The 20,245-nt window shown below is 39.7% G+C and overlaps 1 protein-coding gene across 1 annotated transcript; it reads right to left on the minus strand.

Moving 5' to 3' along the window:
• Positions 1-13,471: 13,471 nt before the first annotated feature.
• On the minus strand, positions 13,472-14,723 carry LOC137833974 (uncharacterized). Its single transcript, XM_068642044.1, has 2 exons — positions 14,090-14,723; positions 13,472-13,794 (listed from the first exon to the last, which is right to left on the minus strand). The coding sequence occupies exons 1-2, from the start codon at positions 14,721-14,723 to the stop codon at positions 13,472-13,474; spliced, it is 957 nt and encodes a 318-aa protein (XP_068498145.1).
• Positions 14,724-20,245: the final 5,522 nt, after the last annotated feature.

Genomic DNA, 20,245 nt, shown 5'->3' on the forward strand with positions numbered 1-20,245 from the left:
AGTGGATGGGGGTAGTTGTGCAAATGTGGCTAGTACAAGCGTAGTAGGTAAGCTTGGATTGCCTACTATCTCTCATACAAAGCCCTACAAATTACAATGGCTTAGTGAAGTAGGAGAAATAATTGTTAATAAACAAGTCCTCATCCATTTCTCCATTGGAAAATACAAAGATGAGGTATTATGTGATGTTGTGCCCATGGAAGCCACTCATGTTCTTTTCGGAAGGACTTGGCAATTTGATAGAAAAGTTTTACATGATGGCTTTACCAACAAACTATCTTTTGAATTCCATGGTCACAAGGTTACTTTAAAATCTCTCTCTCCAAGAGAAGTCCATGAGGACCAAGTTATCATGAAGAAAAAGAGGGAGAGTGAAAAAGATAAAAAAGATAAGAGTTCTAAGCCTACACTCCTTGTGTCTAGGCGTGACATTGAAAGGGAAATAGTGGCTCATCATCCTCTTTTCTTAGCCATCCCTAGAACTCTTAGAGTAGAAACACTTGTTGATAGTCCTCATTGCTTGGAAAATTTGGTAGAAGAGTTCCAAGATGTGTTTCAAGATCCTCCAAATGGACTTCCACCTTTGAGAGGGATTGAGCACCAAATTGATTTGATACCGGGCTCTTCTTTACCAAACCGTCCAGCATATAGGACCAATCCAAGTGAAACCAAGGAAATTTGCCAACAAGTTGAGGCTTTGATTGAGAAAGGGTGGGTGCAAGATAGCATGAGTCCTTGTGCTATGCCTATCATCTTAGTGCGAAAAAAGGATGGCACATGGCGAATGTGTTCGGATTGTAGGGCCATCAATAACATAACAATTAAGTATAGGCATCCCATACCTAGACTAGATGATTTGTTGGATGAATTACATGGTTCCAAAATCTTTTCAAAGATTGATGTTAAAAGCGGCTACAATCAAATCCGTATCAAACCGGGTGATGAATGGAAGACGGCTTTTAAGACCAACTTTGGTTTATATGAGTGGTTAGTTATGCCTTTTGGTTTAACTAATGCACCAAGTACCTTCATGCGCCTCATGCATCATGTTCTTAGACCTTTCATTGGTAAGTTTGTTGTGGTTTACTTTGATGGCATTCTCATTTATAGCTTATCTTTGAATGACCATAGGTTGCATGTTAGGCAAGTTTTAGAAACCCTTAGGAAGGAACATTTGTATGCTAACCTTGCTAAATGTATGTTTGCTCTTGATCATATAGAATTGCTAGGGTTTGTTGTGAGTTGTAAAGGGGTCCATGTGGACAAAACAAAGGTGGTGGCCATTCAAAATTGGCCTACACCAAAATCTTTGAATGCGGTCCGAAGTTTTCATGGACTTGCTTCTTTCTATAGAAGATTTGTCCCAAACTTTGCTACCATTGCTGCACCACTCAATGACATAGTGAAAAAGGATGTGGTCTTTCATTGGGGAGAAGCACAACAAAATTCTTTTGACACTTTGAAAGAAAAATTGACTAATGCTCCCATCTTGGCCCTTCCTAATTTCACTAAGACATTTGAGATTGAGTGTGATGCTTTAAGCATAGGTATTGGGGATGTTCTTCAAGAGGGCCACCCCATAGCCTATTTTAGTGAGAAATTGAAGGGAAGTCATCTCAATTATTCCACCTATGATAAGGAATTATATGCACTTGTTAGGGCTTTGTTTACTTGGCAACACTATCTTTTTCCCAAAGAGTTTGTGATACATAGTGATCATGAATCTCTTAAATATTTGAAAAGTCAAAACAAACTTAACAAGAGGCATGCTAAGTGGGTGGAATTCATTGAGCAATTTCCTTATGTGATCAAACACAAGCAAGGCAAAATAAATATTGTGGTGGATGCTCTTTCTAGAAGATACACCTTGCTAAATCTTTTAACCTCTCAATATCTTGGTTTTGATCACATTAAGGAACTTTATCATGATGACCTTGATTTTTCTTCCATCTATGAAGAGTGTCTTAAGGGAGGACACAAAGATTTTTTTATACAAGATGGCTTTCTTTTTAAAGGAAAACGTCTTTGTGTTCCTCAATGCTCTATTAGATTATCTCTTGTTAGAGAAGCTCATGAGGGGGGTTTAATGGGACATTTTGGGATTGCTAAAACTTTGGATGTGTTGCATGAACATTTCTTTTGGCCTCATATGCATAAACATGTTCATAGTTTGTGTGATAAATGCATAGCTTGCCGCAAAGCTAAGTCTAAGATGCATCCCCATGGTCTATATACTCCTCTTCCTATCCCTTCAATGCCTTGGGTAGATATATCTATGGATTTCATCTTAGGCTTACCCAAGACATCAAAGGGAAAGGACTCCCTTTTTGTGGTAGTGGATCGTTTTTCAAAAATGGCTCACTTTATTCCTTGCCACAAAGTGGATGATGCATGCCACATTGCAAACCTCTTCTTCCAAGAAGTGGTTCGCTTGCATGGGATTCCTAGGTCTATAGTGTCCGATAGAGATCCTAAGTTCTTGAGTCACTTTTGGAAGACCTTGTGGGGCAAGCTTGGAACTAAGCTTTTATTTTCTACCACTTGCCACCCACAAACTGATGGTCAAACCGAGGTGGTGAATAGAACTTTGGGACAACTATTGAGATGTTTTATTTCGGGGAATCCTAGAGTGTGGGAGAATTTACTACCCCATGTTGAGTTCGCATATAATCGAGTAGTAAATTCTACCACCTCACATTCTCCTTTTGAGGTGGTCTATGGGTTTAATCCCCTAACACCTCTTGATCTTCTTCCTATTCCCCTTCTTGGAGATGTCTTGTGCAAAGATGGGGATGAAAAGGCTTCTTTTGTGAAAACTTTGCATAAAGACATCAAGAAGAGAATTGAGAAGAAGGTTGGCAAGTATGCTGAACTTGCCAATAAAAAGGAGAAAAGCATTGTTGTTTGATGAGGGCGATTGGGTTTGGCTTCACTTGAGGAAGGATCGTTTTCCTACTCAAAGGAAGTCCAAACTAATGCCTCGAGGGGATGGACCTTTCCAAATCCTCAAGAGGATTAATGACAATGCTTATGAGTTAGATATGCCTGATACATTCTTAGGTAGTCATACTTTTAATGTCAGCGATCTAACTCCTTTTTCTGTAGGTCTCCAGAATTCGTGGTCGAATTCTCTCCAACTCGGGGAGTATGATGGAGATCAAGATCAAGAGAACATAGAGGCCAATCAACAAGATCAAGAGGAGGTGGAGGCACAAATAGAAGACGCCCATGGAGGTCAAAGTCCACCTCAAAGGCTTATAAGAAGCATGTTTAAAGCTTTAGGAACTAGAGGACATTTATTTTCTCTTTTTGTAATTTCTTTAGTTGAAGGTGCTTAGAGGGAAACTTTAGAAACCTCTATTGTTATAGCATCTTTTAGGCTTTAGTTAGGAGCTTTAAGGGGGGGGGGGGGGGGTTAGTAGATAGGTGTAGAAGTAGAATAGGAGGTGCCAAAGTGAAGGAAGGAGTCACACCTTCCTCATGGCTTGAAATAGGCGCCGGTTTTAGCTTGCTTTAGGAGGGAAATTTGAATTGTTTTAGCTTGCATTTTCAGCACCTTAGGCTATAAATAGAGGTGCTCTATTTGTAAAATTCAGATTGGAATTAATCTAAGAAAACTCTACTCAAATTTTGAGTGATCATTGGAGAGCTTTTGAGCCTTCTTCTCTAGTCTTATCTTGATGGATCCATGGAGTCCTCAAGTGGCGGCAGCACTCTCATCTAGGAGCATTCCACACTTCTAGTGGCGAGATCATCCATCTTCATGAGCAATTCTTCTCTCCTTCCTTTCTTCTTTGTTAATTCTTTGTTCTAGCTTGTTGTCTTGTTGTTGTTTTGGCTATTCTGTTTTTCCAGCACCTATTTGCTGTTCTTGCCTTTTTAATTTCACTTTGTTCGGTTCAAATGTGTTCTTATTCAATTCTATTCGGTGCTTTTTAGTTTTACCTCTTTTTGTTGGTTCAATTTGACAATATGTGGAACATCCAAATGAGTTTGGGATTTGGTACTAGTTTTTGGTGAGTTCTTGTCTTAGAACAATGATCCAACTCTAAGAAAAGTGCCTCAATAATGTCCAGCTCAAGGTGATTCCTAAGAATGTCAAGAATCATTCTCTATATGGCTAGTGGAATCACATCATCCAGTCTCACTTTTACCAAGATGAAATCCACTAAAACACAGTATAAAACAATTACACAACCAATGTTCTTGAACCCTACAAGAACAAGGCACACCTAGCTGAAAAACTCTATTTCAGCACACACAACTCTTCAAGAAACTCTATCAAGAAGAGTCTTAAAACCACACTTTGCACATAAAAGAATGACGAAAAGAATACACCTGAAAAGAGAATGCAAAAAATCTGACTAGACCAGTAGAACAGATTGCCCAAACTGTGACAACACCTCCAACCAAGCTTAGAACATCAAACAAGAACAAACACACTTTCTTTTTTCAAAATTCTTTTAAGATCACGTGCTAATGCTCTGAAAAACTCTCAATCTCTGTTTTTAAACTTGTTTTCTCAACTCCCTTTATGGGAGAAAAGACCATCTTTATATAAGAAATGATTTATAACAGAATTTCAAAAAACAGTTTAAAAAGTTGTTATAAAAAGAACAGATTGAAGTTATAATGAATAGATTTATTTTCAAAATGATAAAGAGAGGTATTTGAAAAGATGAAACTCAGACGTTTTGATATCATCAAAGGCTGATTCAAAAAAACTTGATGCACAAAACAAAGCTATTAAAAAATTCCGAAGAACAAGGCATCAGTTTAAAAAAAAATCTATTCATTTAAGAAAGAACAGATTCATTTTTGTGCAGTAAAGCATATTTTGGCAAAACATGTGAAAAAAAATTTAGAAAACGTTGTGCTAGATCTTATCATTTTGATAAGGGTTAAGAAATGGGTTATAGGGCAAAAAGCTCACTTTAAACATACTTAAACCTATACACAAGACTTCCTAAATACACATACAATCTTCAAAGCAGAACACACACAATTCTTCATCAAACACATTGACCTGAAGGAGCAACATCCATCTTCAACACATAGGGTTCCCCGTTTTCCTTTCTAATATTGAGAAGAGTTAAAGATGACATGTGGTGTGGTCATATTTTAGCATACTGAGTGCTAAACTTTGCCGAAAAAGTTTTGAAGCTATCTACTGAATTGGGCGAAAGCTGTGTAAACCAATTGAGTGCTCCTTCTTTAAGAGAAGTGGAAAAAACCTTGCACCATATCGCCTTATTCGTAGTGTATAGATTTATTTATGTTTTATAGACGTTCTTGTGTTCGTCTGAAACTATAGAACCATCATACAGTTTGATGTTAAGTCCCTTCCATTTGGTAGGGAGTTGTACCTCTAGGATCTCATCGGTAAAAAGGGTGTCCCTTTGGATCATCATCTTCCTCAATGGTTTGAGTTCGTTCGGTATGCTATTTCGATGCTTGCTGAGTGTGTTCAAACGATTATTGATTTTTCCTAATTATGGTTAGGATCATTTGAACGAGATTTTTCTTTACGCTCGGATCCAACGATTCGTTGTTTCAACTTCTCATTTTGTTCCTTGAGGAGAGGCACCTCTTCTTCATTCTTCTGTTGATCTTCAATGCTTTTCTAGCACATCTCTTCCATTTGCTTCTAAAGTGTTTGGAACATAGCGATCTGGTCATCAGAAATTCGATCATTGTTTGATGCGTGCCTTGTCAAAACAATTGTTATTTGTTGTATTCTATCTCGGTCCCATGGTGGGCACCAATTGTACTTGTAAAGAAAAAGTTGGCCTAGATAGAAAATGGAACTGGTTGTACAACTGTTGACGTCTCGGTCGTTCTGTCGCTACCTCGCTCCTCACTTCAAGTCTCCTTCTTTGATTGTTGTTGCTCAGTGTACCGGCCAGGTCATCGGGTGTGATGACGTGTCTAGCACGTGATCACGTGAGGCGGGTTTAGCAGAGCACGTGGCTAAAGAAGGGCGAGTGGTTCAGAAGCTAGTGTAGTCGCCGTTTGTGGAAGCGGCGTGCTACAACGTACATGATCGGTTGTCGCCGAGATCGTATAACGTCGACGTGTTGACGATGGGAGATCAGGTGGTCTAACGCTGCCGCGAGGAGCACATCGTCGGATCTCCCAGTAAGCTCAGTTGAAGCTGAAGAAGGCTCAGAAGTGTAAGTTCAAGGGTACAACTCCAGTGAGGCGATTGTCGTGCCAGCATAGGGCGTGAAGGGCGTGTGGGTTGAAGGGGACAGCTTGCCTATCAGCGACAGGATTCCTAGAGTGGACATTCGTTGGTGACGTGGTCTCCTCAGCCCGAGAACATTCATGGCGCAGTGGTAAGGAGGGTGCCATTAACAACAGGTGATATCACAGAGATGGTGCATTGTGCTGCACCCGATACTCGCCTGGTCAGGTGGTGTTCTAAGGCACATCGCGTGTTAGCTTGCTCCATGAGTAGATGACTTAGCTGCGCGGCTGGTTACTACATAGAAATAACGTTCAAGTTGCCCCAACCCAGATGACGACACGTGTAGGGTTGGATGCTATCCGTTACTCCAACCCAGATGATGACACGTGTAGGGTTGGGTGCAATAGAGAAGTGACGCTCGAGTTATCCTAGCTCAGATGATGACGCGTGTAGGGTTGGGCGTTACCTGCTATCCCAACCTAGATGGCGACACGTGCAGGGCTGGATGCGAGCCACGCGTCCAAAAGCATAACGGCCTGGAGAGAGAAGAAACCTAGCTCTAAAGGTAAACTTAACAGAATCTGCAGAGGTACGTTTTCGTTACGGCTCATTCTGCTAGGGTTGTGTGCCTTTAGTACGGTTCTACAGAGCATATTTTCTCTGAGTTTTGGGTGTTCTTGTTACTGACATGAGCGTCGGAGCGCCACCGGCCGCAGAGGCGCCACCTTGTGTTTTCAGGTTCCCTGTGGAAGCTTTTGTGGTGTGGACTTGAAGGGCATGTGGAGTCAAGCTGGTGAGGAGGTTCGTGACGAGGCAACGCTTTGGCGCTAAGTCAACCGGCAGGATCACTCGGTTAGAGTTGATTGAAAATGGTACTCTGACGATCAAGTAAGTACTCAATATACAAAGTGTATATTATGGATTGATCAGAAGCGTACCTTACATCTCTGTAAAGAATTTATTTATAGTGTTTAGTCATGGGCCATCTATTGTAATGGATTGAATCTATCAGTTAGCTTGATTTTGGGGAGGTTCCTTGATATCTTGATACGTTACCTGAATTTGGTGGGACGTGTCCTATATTTTTAGGGAGTTCTTGCAACTGCCTTAACTCTTATTTATTGTAACTACTTAAATGTGTTCTCAACCAGTTGGTCATGTTAGAATATATGGCCTTAAACAAGAGGGGGGGGGGGTGAATTTTTTAAAGGAGGTTTTTGAAAGCTTTTTCAGGTTTAATGAAATTCTATGTATAAATCCAAAACAGGAATCAAATTGGCTTAGAACCTCAACAATTATACAGCAAAGCAACAGAAAAACAATCGGTTGTTTATATCAGTTGAAAAATCAAACAACTTAAAACATAATTTAAAGGAGTTCAGAGTAAGAGAGAATCACACAAACAGTTTATACTGGTTCACTTTTAAGCCAAAAGCAACATCCAGTCCCCATAAACCACTAGGTAAACCACTATGTAATCAAACCAAATTACAAAAACACAACACACCAAAGTAGTGGCCTTGAACCCCTCAAGAAACACACTACCTTTGGCAAACCACACCAAAAGTATTGATCTTGAACACCTCAAGAACACACAACACTCCTTGGCAACACAACACCAGAAATACAGAAGGTTTAGAAAGGATTACACCTGATCATAGTATAATCTGAATTGAATACAATTGCAATCCTATTCCACTCTTAATTGAAAATCCAAAGCTTGATGTGAATCTTGAAATCTCAAAAACAAATATGTCAAACTGAATTTCTTAAAGTTGTCTCTTCCATGTTTGAAAACATAAACAAACCATTTATATTTTCCAAAGATTGGTCAAAGAATCTAATGAAGGAGCGTATTCAGTTAGAAATAATTTAAAACAGATTCACCATTCAAAACTGAATTCGGTTAGGATTTTCAAAGAAATAATCGGTTGAAATCACGAAACAACCGATTGTTTTGGTTTGACAATTAAGTCAACCAAACCAAACAACTTTCAACCTTTTTCAAAAACTCCTAAGAGTAAAACAACTTGTTGATTCGACAAAATAACAGATTGTTTTTCACTTAGTTGGAAAAACACTTAATTTAAAAAAGGTTTTAATTCACATTAGTTTTAGATTCAACAAAGGAGTGGATCACACTTTATTCTACCCATATCCCATCCAAACACAACTACAACACCATCCTTTCATCAAACATCTTGGATTTGAATTCTACAAAGCACTTGATCACTCTTGATCAACAGGCCAGTCACCAAAATCAAGTGATATAGCTCGTCCAGTACCGACCGATCCATTTTACATGAGCTATGTTTAAAGTCCATTTCCCTTTACACCTTTCCTTTCTCTTCAACCATTTTTATATTTATCTCATTCTTCAAGAAGTCACGATGAATAATAAGAAGTCACACTGAATAATAATATGTAATTATTTTTCTTTTTCTCTCTTATCTTCTCTGTTATGCTAGAGTTTATTTGTCCTCTTTTGTTTTCGCGTTTCAATCGGTCATTCCGTGTTCATTATTCTTCATTTTTACACATGAAGCATGATCTAGTTTTCAATATTTATATATTGAAATGTAGCAAATAGATACTAACCAAGATGTTAGGCTATCCGTTAGTTAGTACAATGTGCATGTGCATTCACTAATTATTTGAAAAATATCGTTAATCATTCAATAATTATTAAATTAATATAACGAACAAGAAAAGGAAACCAAAATTTAATCATGTTAAATACCTGACCTTGTAAAGATTATTCAATTTGGCACCACGGAAAAGGATAAAGTTAATTTGTTTCCACTTTCCGACCTTTTGATCAAGATGTGACAATAATTATTAAGTTGTTATTATAGAAGTATATACCATTTTGGGTGAATTAGTGTATATTCATAATTAAATGTGAGTAGAAGGAGTCAATATTGGTCTCGCATAACTGTTTCTATAATTTATTTTAAATTTTCTTCTGTGATTCTGGTTGGGTATGAAGTCAAAACCAATTGGGTTGGGCTAATTAGACACCATGTTTAGTGAGTGAGCTTAATCATTGTGTCTCCTTTATAATTTATATTTAAAAAGATTATTGTACTTGTAATTAGTGTGCAACATGATTGAATGAAAACCTTATTAATTTGTTATTATAAAAGTATTTACCATTTTGGGTGAATTAGTGTATATTCATAATTAAATGTGAGTAGAAGGAGTCAATATTGGTCTCGCATGACTGTTTCTATAATTTATTTATCATTTGTGATCCTGGTTGGGTATGAAGCCAAGACCAATTGGGTTGGGCTAATTAGACACCATGTTTAGTGAGCGAGCTTAATCATTGTGTCTCCTTTATAATTTATATTTAAAGAGATTATTGTACTTGTAATTGGTGTACAACAGTATAGAATGAAAACCTTATTAATTTGTTATTATAAAAGTATTTACCATTTTGGGTGAATTAGTGTATATTCATAATTAAATGTGAGCAGAAGGAGTCAATATTGGTCTCACATGACTGTTTCTATAATTTATTTTAAATTTCCTTCTATCATTTGTGATCCAATTGGGTTGGGCTAATTAGACACCATGTTTAGTTAGTGAGCTTAATCATTGTGTCTCCTTTATAATTTATATTTAAAGAGATTATTGTACTTGTAATTGGTGTGCAACAGGATAGAATGAAAACTTAATAGTTGTCCGTGTGGATGTAGGTTGCAGTTGGCGACCGAACCACGTTAAATCATGTGTTGTCTATTTTATGCAGTTGATTTGTGATTGTGTGTGTTGCTTCTACGTGCGTTTTTTCCATCACCTAATTAAGAATGTTAATTAATATTTACACTCATATGTTAAAACAGGATAAGACAAAAATAATGCTGAAATGGACATATCTAATTGACGAAAACACAGAAGAAGTAAAAATATTAGATATCATGAATGCTTGAAAGTTATACTATTTTAATAAGGTTGTAGAAATTCCTTTAGCAACAAATGCTCTAGGTTACTATGTAGGAGCTGCTAATAAAATTCATGACAAAGTATTAAAAATGAACAGAGATTTCCATGCACATAAATTGGAACCAATTGGTTTTGTGGGACATATAATTCCCTAGAACATTCTAATCTTTTATTTTTCATCAAGGTTAGCCCTTTCTTAGTTGTATGTTGCACCATGGCCCTTTCTTATTTTTAAAACAGATTGGTTAAGCTTTGTGCAAGGATTAAGAACTGATCTGAACATAGATTCTAAACATTCTAATCTAAACCCAAACAAAAAGCAGCACAACTTCAAGCTTTATCTTGGATTTGAAAAATCAAAGCTCCCATGCTCAACAGAGTTGACCAAAGATGTTGCCAACTGCTACATGATGGGCTTTGACGATGATGTTGCCCAAGTCAGTTGCGCCTACCCTGAGCTGGACCTCTCCAAAATAGGTTTAGGCAAAGTTGTCGTGGATGGGCAACTAGTAGATGAGGAATAACAGTGTGGGGGTCCCTTGATATCACCTTCCTTTTGTAACCTTATAAACAATTTACGATTTTTGCACATATATGAATGTTTCTTTGCTTTACTTCGACAATGTATGATTCGAACAAACACAACTACCATAACTTAATAATTAATCGACGAACGTCGATGATCACCTCACGCTTAAGTAACGTGATCATCATGGTCAATCAACCAATGGTTAAACTATGATACAAGGTACCTGAGCTCAGAACCTCTCTGAGCAAAAGGTCCTCTTACGTGAATTCGCTATGAATCTTTATACTCCCTAAAAGGAGGTTCCATCGTGGTTCGTGCCAATACAATGGTGAGCGACGATTAGGGATACCTGAGCTCATAACCTCTCTGAGCAAGAGGTATTCACGCCTGAATCTCTATCAACCTTTATAATCCCTAAAAAGAGGTTCCACCGTGGTTCGTGTCAATACAATGGCGAGCGACGATTAGGGATACCTGAGCTCAAAGCCTCTCTGAGCAAGAGGTATTCACGCCTGAATCGCTAAGAACCTTTATACTCCCTAAAGGTAATGGCAAGCGGCGATTAGGGGTACCTCAGCTCAGAGCCTTTCTAAGTAAGAGGTATTCACGCTTGAACCGCTATGAACCTTTATACTCCCTAAAGGGAGGTTCCACCGTGGTTCGCGCCAATACAATGGCAAGCAGCGATCAAGGGTACCTGAGCTCAGAGCCTCTCTAAGCAAGAGGTATTCACGCCTAAATCGCTATGAACCTTTATACTCTCTAAAGGGAGGTTTCACCGTGATTCGTGCCAATACAATGGCGAGCGACGATCAGGGGTACCTGAGCTCAGAGCCTCTCTGAGCAAGAGGTATTCACACCTTAATCGTTGTGAACCTTTATACTCCCTAAAGGGAGGTTCCACCATGGTTCATGCTAATACAATGGCAAACAAAGGGATAGGTGCCCTCGTATCATCATCAGTTACACACAGTGCACTTGCTCAGGCAACATGGTGGTCAAGTCCTCCTACTGGTGTTATCAAAGTGTAATGCAAACATACTTTTCAAATCACTTTTTATTGGGCGACCTCATTAAAAAACCCTGATAAGGGAAAAAGAGTGTCCCCTTAAACGTTCACACTACATACAAATCACATAATGCATTAGTAATTCGTTTGGTCCTTCCACCAATGCTTCGTACTCAGCTTGGTTGTTGCTGGCTTTGAAAGCGAATCCAGGGCCTGCGATTAGTAATTCGTTTGGTCCTTCCAAGATGATACCAGCTCCATTGCCTTGCTGGTTAGAGGACCTATCCACGAAGAGGACTCACTAGAAATCTCCACTGTCTAGCTGGGTGGCCACCGAGGAGAGCTCTACTCCGAAGTCAGCATAAAATTGACCCTTGATAGGTCCTATCGGCTCATACTACACATCGAACTCAGACAGCTCGACCGCCCAGCGCATCATCCGACCTGCCATGTCAAGTTTCTGCAAGACCTTACGGATGGGAAGGTCGATCATCACGATCATTGTGAAGCTCTGGAAATAGTAGCGGAGTCTTCGAGCTGTGAATATCACTTCTAAGGCCGCCTTCTCAATAGCCTGCTAGTGCACCTCGGGCCCCTGCAACACTTTGCTAACAAAATACACAGGCCTCTGGACGTGATCCTGCTCTTGTATTATGACAGAGCTGATCGTTCGATCTGTGATAGCGAAGTAAAGACGGAGGGGAGTACTTGGCAACAGTTTGCATAGAACAGGTGATGAGAATCAAATAAAGGAGGCTTTTATTAATGAAGGAAGAGGACATTCGCCTTCACATTTGAAGTTCTTCCTTCTAGTCTTCTCACAATTAAAAGAAGACATAAAATAAAGATGAGGCCCAAGCCCAAAGCCCAAGCCCAAGAAGGCCAAAGCCTAAAAAGCCCAAGTCCATCCCATGAGGGGCAAGGCCAAGCATTAAATAAAAGAGCATCATTTGAATTACTATTGTATAGTTGTAGGAGGTGTGAATATTAAATAAAGAAGTGTGAAAATGTAAAATAAAGTCACATTATCCATGTGACTTAGGAGAGTAGGTGTAGGTGTAGTTTTTAGGAGGTTTCATAGTAGAAAAAGGTCACACCTCCATGTCACTTGTTTTTGGTGGGAATTTCAAATAAGTTTTATTTGAATTTTCCCACCTATTTTCAACACCCTCACACTATAAATAGAGGTGTGGGCTCTTGTAAAATGCAGAGATTGGAAATTGGTAATAGAGAAACTCTACTCAATTTGAGAGAGAATTGTGAGAACTTGTCTTCTCCTTCACCTTGTAAGTCCTCCATCTCCATAAGTTCTTCTTTCTTTCATCTCCAAGCTCATTTGAATCTAAAACATGTCTTAGTTTACTTTTCTAGCAATTTCATTCGGTATTCTATCTTGTTTCTGAATTTGCTTCGGTTCATCTTTGCCTTGGTTGTTCCTAGTTGTTTCTTCTTCATTTCTTGTTGTTTGTTCGGTTCAATTTCAGTTTTGTAGCTTTCTATTCAGTCCTTTTGATTTTATACACAATTTGTTCGGTTCAATTGACAATAGATGAATCTTCCATATGAGTTTGGTGTTTGGTGCAAGTTTTGGTGAGTTCTTGAAACATAGAACATTGATCCAATTCTACTAAAAGTGCCTAAGCTATCTCCAACTCAAGTTGATTCCATAGAATGTCAAAGAATCATCTCTACTTTGATAGTGGAATCATATCAACAGGCGGGTTGACGAAGTACTCCTTCAGCTTGAGGAACGCTTCTTCGCACTCGCCAGTCCATACAAATTGATTGTTCCTCTTCAAGCATTAGAAATAAGAATGCCCCAGTCTCCTCCAACTGATAAAAACCCGGACAGGGCGGCCATTCTTCCTGTCAGCTGTTGTACCTCCTTCACCGAGGTCGGACTCCTCATTGCAATGATCCCCGCACACTTCTCGGGGTTTGCCTCTATTCCCCGCTCGATGAGGAGAAACCCTAGGATTTTCCCTTCTTCCACCTCGAATACGCACTTTTCAGCATTCAACTTCAAATTGTACTTGGCTATTGTGGTGAATAGCTCCTCTAAACCAAGAATGTGTTGGTCCTTCTCCTTGAAGGTGATGACTATGTCATCCACATAGCCTGCACATTATGCCCAATTATGGGGGCGAGAATCCTATCCATCAGCCTTTGGTAGGTTGCGTCAGCATTCTTAAGCCTGAAGAGTATCACCTTATAGCAATAGCTAGAGAGCTCTATCATGAATGTTGTCTTGCGTTCGTCTCGAGGGTGCATCCAAATTTGGTTATACCCCGAGAAAGCATCCAGAAAGCAGAGAAGTCGACAACCCGACGCGCTATCCACCAAGGCGTCGATGCTAGGCAGTGGATATGAATCCTTCGAACAAGCCTTGTTCAAATTTGTAAAATTGACGCACATTCTCCACTTCCCGTTGGCCTTCTTAACCAAACCACATTTGTCAACCACTTAGGGTATTGGATTTTCCTTATGTGGCCAACACTTAATAGCTTTTGATTTTCTTGCCTGATGACCAAGCGTCTTTCCTCGTTGAACTTCCTTCGCCTTTGTAGAACAGGCCTAACCTTTGGATCCATCGTGAGTCGATGACACAAAAAGTCAGGGTCGATGCCGAGCACGTCCGAGGAAGACCATGCAAAGGCATTCAGATGTCGTGCTATGACTTCGGCGATTTTGTTATGCATTTCCTGGCTTAGGGACTTGCCAAGCTTGAACTTCTTTCCTCCGATTTCTCTTTCCTGAACCTCACCTGCAGGCTCAGGTCGCCTTTCCTGGGCGATCTCCGCACGGGTGACCCTTTCTACTTCTTGAGGCTGGGCGCATACTCCTCTTTTAGTCTTCAAGCTATTTTTGTAGCATTTCTTTGCCGCCTTCTGGTCGGACTTGATGGTAATTACCCCTCCCTCGAGGGAAGGCAATTTCATTTTCATGTGCCTCGTCGAGGCCACTACTCCTAACCTGTTCAAGGCAGGCCTGCCCAGGAGGATGTTGTAAGCTGAAGAAAAGTTAACGATGAGGTATCTGATATTCATGGTTCGAGATGTGGTGTCATCTACCTTAACTCCACGTACCCCCTTACTTCTATCTGGTCTCCAGCAAAGCCGTACAAATAGTCGTCGTATGGCATTAATTGGTCGGGCAACAACCGCAATTTGTTAAAGGTTGACCAAAACATTACATCGGCTGAGCTCCCTTGGTCGATGAGGACTCAGTGTACCCTTCTCCCTACCGTGACCATCGAGATTACCATTGGGTCATTATCATGTGGGACCACATCCTGCAAATCAGCCTTAGTGAAGTATAGGTCGGGCTCAGGCAACTGGTCAGGCTCCTGCACCTCTACTGCCATCACTTCTCTAGCATACTTCTTTCGTTGGGAGGAAGTGCATCCTCCCCCTGAAAACCCCCAGAGATCGTGTTGACCTCGCCATGGACTGGCACCACGTGTCCCTAATTCTCCGTTGGTGTCACCGCCGTCGGGCCTTCTTGACTTTCCTCTAGATACTCCTTCTGGAAGCCATTCTTCACTAGATCAGCCAATTGGTATCCCAGTGTTATACAGTTTCGCACGTCGTGCCCAAAGGCCTTGTGGAACTTACCCCAGGTGCCCTTACTTGGCCCCAAATTGTTGTCACTCTTTGGGGGGAACTTCAACTTGTCAACCACATATGGGATGGCAATCAACTCCTTGTAGCTCATTTTGAACTTGTTTTGACAGGCAGGTCTCCCTTCACTATTGCCCTAGTCTGATGCTTTTTTGGTTCGTAAGGTACATGTCGGGTCATCGATCTCTTCTTCGTCGCAGCTTCATGTACTCTCATGGTTTGAGCTGGCTGCTCTCCCGGGGCTTCGTTGGCCCAACGCTTCCACGTTTTACCGTTACCTGCTCTTCAGCGTCGATATGGGCAACAGCTCGCCGGATCTCGTTAAACGTCTTCGCCCGATTCCTTATCAAATAATCGTTGAACGACCCTTACAGAATTCCCCGCCCAAAGGTGTGCACTATCAAAGCTCCATCCTTGGTGTGGAGCTTTACCACCAACGCCCCAAACTAGTTATGGAAGTCCTTCAGGGGCTCTCCTTGATACTACTTCACCTCGAAGAGATCGAAAGAGATGGGGGGTGGAGCTCGGTTGACTATGAATTGCTCCCTAAACAATGTGGAGAACTAATCGAATGAGGTTATGTGTCCATCTGGGAGACCGATGAACCAATCCAGTGTTGTGCTTGCGAACATCCCCATGAACAGCTTGCAATGCATGGCGTCTGTTCCTCTTGAGATCCTCATCTGAGTATGGAAAGTCGTGATGTGGGCTTCCGGGTCTTCGGTACCTGTGAAAGTGATTCTGGGTGTCATGAAATTTTTTGGTATCACGACATTCATGATCGCTTAGGAGAATGGCATGGGGCAAGCCCTAACTGGAATAGGCGGGCTTTGCTCCCCTAATGCGCGTTCCCCTAAGCGTTGTAGATCTCTCCACAATTCCTCATTGGCCTTGTGTAACTCTTCGTTGCTTGTCTGCGACGCATCCAGCTCAACCCTGAATTGGTCTTGTTTGAGTGCCTGCTCGGCTCGAACCTCAACCAAAACCCTCTCTTGATCAACCTTGGATGTCACCACTATCTGTTGAAGAGTGTGGAGAGTCTCCATAAGTTGGTGCATGATGACATTGTCACCTCCTTCCTGTCTAGATTGACCTTGTCTTGTATTCCTCATATCACCTGATAGCTTTGATCACAACTATGGATGGGACCTGGTTTTATCGGGCCCCACGATGGACGCCAAATGTTCTTGCCGGTTAACCTGGTCGTCGGTTGACTTTGGGAACAGGTTGTGACTCTGTCTGCCTCTGCTGAAATTTTCTCTTTCCCTTGGATGTTGGAACGCAACTCCGTTTGAAACAGAGGGGGCCCTACCTGTTGATAGCACTCTGACGATCAAGTCAGTACAGGGCTTATAGAAACAATGAGTAAGTAAGCAAGTAGTTTCAGTCTTAGAAACGGTGTACCTTTACCATGGATATCAAGTCCCTTTTATAGACTACTTTTAGGTTACTTCTTGTAACAACTCTTCTCTCACGATAACCTTATGATACAAACCCAAAGATGACTAAAGACATTACAGGCAAAATCTAAAAGGGGCAATCATCTCAAAAAACAAAGTTGAGGCTCACCAAACATCAAGACAATATCAGCAGAAGAAGAAGCCATGAGCCAAAGCATCTCAAATTCTTCCTGCTAGTCTTCTTAAGTGTTGAGAAAATGTTGTAAATAAGATTGGGCTCACATGAGGGGTCTAAATAGTATAAATAAGCTAGAATAAAGTGCTTTTAGCATAGTAGGGGGTGTGGGTAGCATTCTAGCTTGTTCCTAGCCCATTTGAAGGCATTTTGACCTAGTTTCTAGAAGGATAAGCCTAGAATACGGGATTGACTTAGCCAAACCTTATGGCTGCCCACTTTTTTCCCTTTTCCCATTCTACCCTCTTTTCTTCTTTTCCAAGGCTCCTGAATCTATAAATAGGGAGGCCTACCTCATGTATTGATAAGTTGAAAATAGAGTAAAGTTACTACACACAAATTGTGTTAGAATTGTGAGTGAGAGATTTCCTCCAAATATTAGTCTTATCTTGTGAGTGTTGTGAGCTCTCAAGTGACGACATCTACACTTATCTTCGATTCAATTCACCATCCAAGTGGAGTGCTCATTCAAAAATCCACCACTCCTAAGTTTCCTTTCACTAATCTCTTTTCCATTCCATTTCCATTCCTAATTTCAATTCCAATATATGTCTAGTTCTTGTTTTTGTTGCTTGAATTCAATTCGGTCCATATGTGTTGCTCACCTTATGTTTGTTAAAATTCCGCACCTAATTGTCATTCATTCTTTACCATTAATTGTGTTTTTCCTTTGGCCTTATGGAAATGAATCTTCACATCTACTTAACACTTGTTAAGTTAATGTCTAGTGGGAATTTTCCTTAGGCTTCTCACTTGTTTTAAAAGTACTGCATTTAAAAATTCTGCATCAAAATAAGGTGTTGGAAAATTAAGTAGATGTGAAGACTTTACTTAGATTGTTAAAAAATTCAATTCTGCATCAAAATAGTGACACTTTACTTAGATTTAGATTTTAGGACAAATTAGGTGAGAAGCCTAAGGAAAATTCCCACTGGACATTAACTTAACAAGTGTTAAGTAGATGTGAAGATTCATTTCCATAAGGCCAAAGGAAAAACACAATTAATGGTAAAGAATGAATGACAATTAGGTGCGGAATTTTAACAAACACAAGGTGAGCAACACATATGGACTGAATTGAATTCAAGCAACAAAAACAAGAACTAGACATATATTGGAATTGAAATTAGGAATGGAAATGGAATGGAAAAGAGATGAGTGAAAGGAAACTTAGGAGTGGTGGATTCGTTAATGAGCACGCCACTTGGATGGGATAAGTCTAGATGTCGCCACTTGAGAGCTCACAACACTCACAAGATAAGACTAATATTTGGAGGAAATCTCTCACTCACAATTCTAACACAATTTGTGTATAGTAACTTTACTGTATTTTCAACTTATGAATACATGAGGTAGGCCTCCCTATTTATAGATTTAGGAGCCTTGGAAAAGAGGGCAAAATGGGAAAAGGGAAAAAAGTGGGCAGTCTTAGGGTTTGACTAAGTCAATCCCGTATTCTAGGCTTATCCTTCTAGAAACTAGGTCAAAATACCTTCAAATGGGCTAGGAACAAGTTAGAATGCTACCCACACCCCCTACTATGCTAAAAGCACTTTATTCTAGCTTATTTCTACTATTTGGACCCCTCGTGTGAGCCCAATCTTATTTACAACATTTTCTCAACACTTAAGGAGACTAGCAGGAAGAATTTGAGATGCTCTAGCTCATGGCTTCTTCTTCTGCTGATATTGTCTTGATGTTTGGTGAGACTCGGCTTTGTATTTTGAGATGACTACCTTTTTTGGATTTTGCTTGTAGTGTCTTTATTCATCTTTGGATTTGTATCACCTTATCTTGAGGGCAAGGTATATGATGCATAGTTATGGCTAGGGGACCCTGCAGGCATTTTCACAGTGAGGTTAGTATATAGGCTTATAAGGAAAACACCCAATGGTGAATATCATAATTTCTTAAGTCTTTTTAGTCTGTGAAAGAAGCTCTCAATGTTTTGACCCTACGATGGAGGGTATTATTAGACAAAGTTCCAACAAGGGTCAACCTTATTAATAGAGGAGTAGTTTTAGTCAGTGTTATGTGCCCACTTTGTTCACAAGTAGCTTCTTTTAACTCTCCTTTGCCTGGCCTCTCTAGGATAGACACCTTGTTGATCTCTCCCTTATTTTCCAAATGATTAGGCGTCACCTATTACTCTCCCTACACCTCATGACTAGTCCAAGGAATCTATGGCTTCTTAGATGTTCTGCTTGTTCCATTCATTCATTAAGCTTTCAAAAACTTCACTTAATTCTCCAAGGAATCTTCACTGGAAGAAGATGGTGCTATCATCTTAGGTGGATGGTTATCTGGGGAGTCCAACAATCTCTTTAATAAGGTTGGAGCTTCTTTTTGTAATAAGGTTGGAGCATCCCTCAAATTGTTCCATATTTATTTATTTATTATTTTTTTGATAAAAAAAATACTTGTAATTTATAATAAATATATGCTTAGTGTCCAATCTAACTAAATTGATCACATTTTCTTTGTTAATTAGTTTTGTGTGTTGGGGATCACACATCGACTAGAGATGAGGACAATTCATTGTATATAAGTGGCTGCAAACCTCACCTCATGAGCCGGTTTAATGGGGTTGAGTTAGGCTTAAAGTTCACTTTGTAATATGGTATCAGAGTCATTTCGAGTCTATCCTAACGAGTGTTTGTTGGGCTTATCAGACCACCCGCTATCGGGCCGTAATCGGACCACCATAATATGTTATCCCACGCACGAGCTACTGTCACTCTCGGCATGAGGGGGTGTGTTGGAGATCTCACATCGACTAGAGATGAGCACAATTCAGTGTATATATGTGGGTGCAAACCTCACCTCATGAGCTAGTTTTATGGAGTTGAGTTAGGTTTAAAAGTCCACTTTGTAATATTGTGTTCATTATAATCACAAATGTATTACTATCTAAAAATATGGCTGCAAAAAGTTGAAATTATTCTTTATTTTTTTTAGTTTATCTATATTTAGAGCTTGAGAAGCTACTCTCTACTAAAATGTGAATTATATGATAAATTTTAGTGGATTGTAATTTTATCAATGTCTTTCAATGTTATTTTTTGAGTATAATTAATTGTTATGAAAATTTTAATTTTTTTATAATAAAATATGTTGTTTTAGTAAGATAATTTTAAAAGAAATTAAAATTTTATGTGTATATAATTTAATTACTTAAAATTAAATAATTTAAAAAATTTCATACTCCTTTCTCGTATCTATATTTTTTTTATATCCTTAGATTAGCTAAACTCGTACATATTGGATCAAATAAAAGGTTGTATCTAATGATTAAAGTATATAGCTCATATTTT

Source organism: Phaseolus vulgaris, chromosome 5 (assembly GCF_000499845.2).
Source record: "Phaseolus vulgaris cultivar G19833 chromosome 5, P. vulgaris v2.0, whole genome shotgun sequence".
NCBI classification, from domain to species: Eukaryota; Viridiplantae; Streptophyta; class Magnoliopsida; order Fabales; family Fabaceae; genus Phaseolus; species Phaseolus vulgaris.

Bases quoted from the DNA above. Each gene is read 5' to 3' on its own strand.
- LOC137833974 (XM_068642044.1), bottom strand. From the start codon at position 14,723: ATGAATATCAGATACCTCATCGTTAACTTTTCTTCAGCTTACAACATC. The intron at 13,795-14,089 runs GTGCGTCAATTT...CATAATGTGCAG, and splicing joins GCCAACGGGAAGTGGAGAAT to GCTATGTGGATGACATAGTC.